The 5,090-nt window shown below is 38.8% G+C and overlaps 1 protein-coding gene across 1 annotated transcript; it reads right to left on the bottom strand.

Moving 5' to 3' along the window:
• Window positions 1-9: 9 nt before the first annotated feature.
• LOC111471840 (probable inactive purple acid phosphatase 2) lies at window positions 10-3,514 on the bottom strand. Its single transcript, XM_023117501.1, has 2 exons — window positions 2,652-3,514; window positions 10-1,469 (listed from the first exon to the last, which is right to left on the bottom strand). The coding sequence occupies exons 1-2, from the start codon at window positions 3,423-3,425 to the stop codon at window positions 189-191; spliced, it is 2,055 nt and encodes a 684-aa protein (XP_022973269.1). The 5' UTR covers window positions 3,426-3,514; the 3' UTR covers window positions 10-188.
• Between the last annotated feature and the right edge of the window lie 1,576 nt (window positions 3,515-5,090).

Raw genomic sequence — 5,090 nt, 5'->3', positions numbered from 1 at the left:
AAAAAAAAAAAAAAAAAAAAAAAAAAAAAAAAAAAAAAAAAAAAACCCAAATCTTCCACTAATACATACCTCACATTGCTCTTGATCAGCACCAGGAAGTCAAATACCTATTTACAAACACTTTCCCTTTCTGATTCAAAACATGGTTGCAACTATACACAGACATAATCTCCAATTTCATTCACTTCTCATTGCAACTCTTCAGTCTTCACAGGAGTCCAGTTATTTCTCGACTTCCTTGCATGTGATACAAATCCAACGATGTATCCTATGAACGCTCCAAGTACCAAAATACTTCCTCCCATCACATACCATGAGAATGAGGATTCTAGCATCCCATTTCTCGACCTCGAGTTCTCGACACTCTCGTTGAACTTTGCACCGACACCGCCATTTACAACCTGCCCTGATGCCAAAATCTCAACCGAATCGTGTACCTCTCCGTCGTGGTTTCCAACATAAGAGATTGTTAGCTTCTCTTTCGTAGCAACCAATCTGGTGTACCCGAACTCGCCTCCACGGTACATCGATCTCTTTGGTTGTGGGAAGATTGGGACATCGAGGTGGTTTGGTCTCGGCTCCCAGATAGGCTGCCAATCTTGTCCAGCCATCCCAATAACAAGATGGACGGGTAATGCCTCCCAGTCTTCTCCATCCACACCCATACTTCCACAAGTGTAGTTTTTAAGCGGGCAAAATCTCTCGTACCTATGAACATGACCCCATAATGCTAATGTCACGTTGTTTTTCACAAACAATGGTTCCAAATGGTGCAGCATTTTCTCCCTCAATGGGGTGTCTCTACGTTCGTTGCTCGTCGTGTACATCGGTCTATGTCCTTGTACTACCACGAACGGCGTCTTCTTCCTATCAACAGACTCCAAATCACGCTCTAAGAATGAAAACTGCCTACTTCCTTTAAGGAAATTGGTTTCTGTAGATATGTATACAAAATGCACCGATCCCATGTTAAACGAGTAGAAAAGGTTTCGAGTAGGCACGCCGTTGGTTTTAGTCGGTTCTGATGAATTTCCTGGCATGTTGAACTTCAAACTGTATGGCACCCCACATTCTCCTCCCCCGTCTTTACCATATATACCGGAGGCCCAGTCGGGCTTCCATGGCTGAAGAGGCCAGTCATATTCATGATTGCCGATACATACATGGTATGCAACCCTGGATGCAACAGGTTCAATCTGATTGAAGAAAACGTCCCACAACCATGCATGACCCCTTGCATAGCTGATATCTCCAATGTGAGAGACAAATGCAGGTTTGTCACCGAGAGCTTCGATGTCACGAAGTATCCACCTAACAGTCGATATACTCTCGTCTTGTGTTCGGACAAAGGTCGTGTATGGTGTTGCAGCTCCCATGTCACCAAAAAGGAAAGCAATTGTTTCATCTGAGTCCTCATTACGAGACATAAAGCTTTGGATGCTACTCCAACCTTTGGACTCACTTCCGACCTGGTAAAAGCGAACACCATTGCGTTATAGTTCTTTACCTTTATGGTATGGTCAACTCAACTAAAAAAACACAAAAATAGGGAAAAAAAAAAAAAAATACCATCAACTTCATTTCTAATTTGAATGCAGAATTAATAATAAAAGGCCTTTTAACTTTCCAAATCAATTTTCCAAATCATAATTAGTCAGAGATCCCACCTCCACCACGACCGGTGGAAGAGAAAAATAAAACATTCTTTATAAGGGTGTGAAAATTTCTCCCTAGCAGACGCATTTTAAAAAACCTTAAGGGAAACCCTAAAAAAGAAAGACCAAAGAGAACAATATATGCCCGTGAACAAGTGGGCCTGGGTGGTTACAAATGGTATAAGAGCCAAACATCGAGCGATGTGTCAGCAAGGAGACTAAGCTCAGGAAGGGGTGGACATGAGGCAGTGTGCCAGCAAGAACGCTAGGCCCGAAAGGGGGGTGGATTGGAAGGGTCTCACATCGATTGGAGAGAGAAATGAGTGCCAGCGAGGACACTGGACCCCGAAGGGGGTGTATTGTGAGATTCCACATCAGTTGAGGAAAAGATCGAAGCATTCTTTATAAGGGTTTTCTAGGGGTGTGAAAAACTCTCCCTAACATATACGTTTTAAAAAAACCTTGAAGGAAGCCCAAAAGGGAAAACTCAAATAGGATAATATCTACTAGCGGTGGGCTTGAGCTATTAGAAATGGTATTAGAGCCAAACACCAGATGATGTGCCAGCGAGGAGGCTGAGCTTTGAAGGAGGTGGACACAAGGCGGTGTGCCAACAAAGATGCTGGCCCCGAGGGGGGTGTATTGTGAGGTCTCACATCAGTTGAGGAGGAGAGTGAAATTTTTTTTATAAGGGTGTGGAAACCTCTCCCTAGCATACACGTTTTAAAAAACCTTTGAGAGAAAACCCAAAAAGAACAATAAATTGGCGGTGGGTTTGAACGGTTACACAAACATGATTTCTCATGGCTATAGCAGAGCACACTACACAATTAATCAACATTTGAAACAAGCAGCATAAATCATCACAAGAAAACATCATAACAACCATATGATTTAGCTAACCAAACTACTAATGTCAGTGATCAAAACCCAAAACTAATAGCATTTGAAATTCCATCAGATACAACAGAACAAAAAATTAGGCAAAAAGGTTACCTGATAATAAACCCTAGATCCATTCTGCAATTTGGTCATAACAGCATCATGAATGAAACCAGGATCCCTCCAGCCAATGCTATCATTAGCAGGGGAATCGCACATGTGCTCCCTCTCGTACCTCGCGACACGAGCCGCAACAATCTGATCAAGCTCCTCCTCCTTCTCTCCATACCTCACGAACCTTTCCGATCCATCTTCCGTCACGAACATCACTCTCATTTCATCATCCTGGTCCGTGAACGCCAGATGGATCTGCTCCGGACCGCGGCCGGGGCTAAATCGGAGCTCTTCCGAGGCTGCAAGGAGGTGCTTCGTTCCAGGCAGAGGGTTGTTGTCGTGGTCATGATGCTTATCGTCAATCTCCGATTCGGTCCATCGAAAAATCCTGAAGGAGTATTTGGATCGGAGGTTGACTAAGGGGATTGAAACGGATCCGGAGCCGGATTCCCAGCCGGGAGAAGAAGAAAGGAAAACATAGCCGATGAAATGCTTGTGAGACGAATTTGGAGGCGAGTAAATTCCAAGCCAGTCGAGATTGGAGGGAGATTCGACTCCAGACCATTGGATTTGGACTGGATCGCCGGATTTGTTGAGAGTAGAAGGGGAAATCGAAATCGAAACTTTGGATTGGATTGAAATGGGGAAGATGGAGATGAGAAGGATGAGATAGATGAGATTCTCCATGGGAATGAATGAAGAACAGGTATCAAAAACACTGCTGGAGACGCCCTGATTCTTATTGATGAACTTGGAAACAGAAAAATTAGGCATGTTCTTCAGCTTCAAGCTTGGATTCTTGTAAAGATTACCAAATTTTTGGGCCCGTCCATCGTCTTTGTTACCAAACTTTCCAAACAATGTTAAATGGCAATTTTTAGTAGCCTCACCATTTGAAGTGAAAGGTTTGAATTTCTCGCCAAAAATGGTAATGCCACGACAAATACGATGCGTATCGAAAACGGATGGTACATACAAAATTATGTATATTGACACGGTGCATGACTATTAATATTCAATATATATGATATTGATTCATTTATGTACCCTTCTTTCTCGAATGTTACATTATCACCATCTTATGTCTTGGTTCGTCTCCGAACTACATCTTCCTAGGGGAGGTTTCACTCTAATATCATATGTAACGTCCCATACCCATGTTTCAAAATTCGATTTGACATCTAACGGTCTTGGCTTTCCTTTACATCCCCAACAATATGATGTTATTACCTACGTGACTTGTCTGGTCTGAAAGTATTTCTAGAAGTGAAGACTATTCCTACCCACCAACATGATTCATTTTAACATGTTTTGTTCTCCTCATAAACATTCTAGGAGATGACCCAACATAGATTTGGTCAAAGTCAAACACGCTTAACTTTGAAATTCCTATAATTGTGTAATTGAAAAGAAAATGTTAGTTCAAATGTTAGTAATGAACGCTTTCACTCCCCTCATAAACATTAAAATCGATTTTGATTTTAAATTAAAATTAAACAAAACTAAAAATTAAACGAACTTATATTGAAAAAACATGGAGAAAATTATGGCCAATCTTATAGATATACCGAGATTGAAAAAGTAGAGCTCTAAAGAAAATCATGACTCTCCCGATAAAATATGAAATCCTATTGGTATCATATTTAAATATTATAAGATATCTCAGTATATATTTAAATAATTTGAGTCTCCTACCGGTTTCAACTATATATATGGGTTATTTAAATATTTAAGGTTTAATATACATAATATATTAAATATTAATTCAAACCCTTTATATTAAATATATATTTTTTCTTTATATCTAATAGATTAAATATTAAATTTAAACCCTTCCAATTTGATATATAATATATCGAATATATAATTTTTCTTTTTATATTTAATATATTTAATATATTAAATATATTAAATATTAATTTTAACCCTTTAAATTTTCATTCAACTAAAATGATTTTTTTTTTAGTATTATTAACAATCATAAACTCGAACCATACAAAATTAATTAATCAATTTTCATTAACAATAGGTCCCTCCATTATAGATTTATACTTGTACTCTTATTTATGATAGGATAAGTTGTGTCCATTAATAAAATCATTATAAACAAATGAATCATTTATGAGTTGTACATAATTAGTTGGGCCGAAAGTCCATTCATCCGTACCACTAAATCTATAATTAACAATTTGTTTATGATTTAACCATAAAACAGGTCACTCGGGTTAGTGAAAAGGTGGGACCCTATTGTTCAAGTCTCACAATCAACCCTTAAAAGAATGGTAACGACCTTAAATTTTTACTTACTTAGAGTAGTTATTAACGTTTCATGCTCTACTAAAATATGCAGAATATAACTCTTCAAGGACAACCTCATCTTAGTATAAATGTCGAAAACATTTAAGACATCATCTATCTCGGGAAAACACAGCCATAATC

The sequence above is a fragment of the Cucurbita maxima genome, unplaced genomic scaffold (genome assembly GCF_002738345.1).
Source record: "Cucurbita maxima cultivar Rimu unplaced genomic scaffold, Cmax_1.0 Cma_Scf00059, whole genome shotgun sequence".
NCBI lineage: Eukaryota > Viridiplantae > Streptophyta > Magnoliopsida > Cucurbitales > Cucurbitaceae > Cucurbita > Cucurbita maxima.
This window is presented reverse-complemented; position numbering and strand designations above follow the sequence as displayed.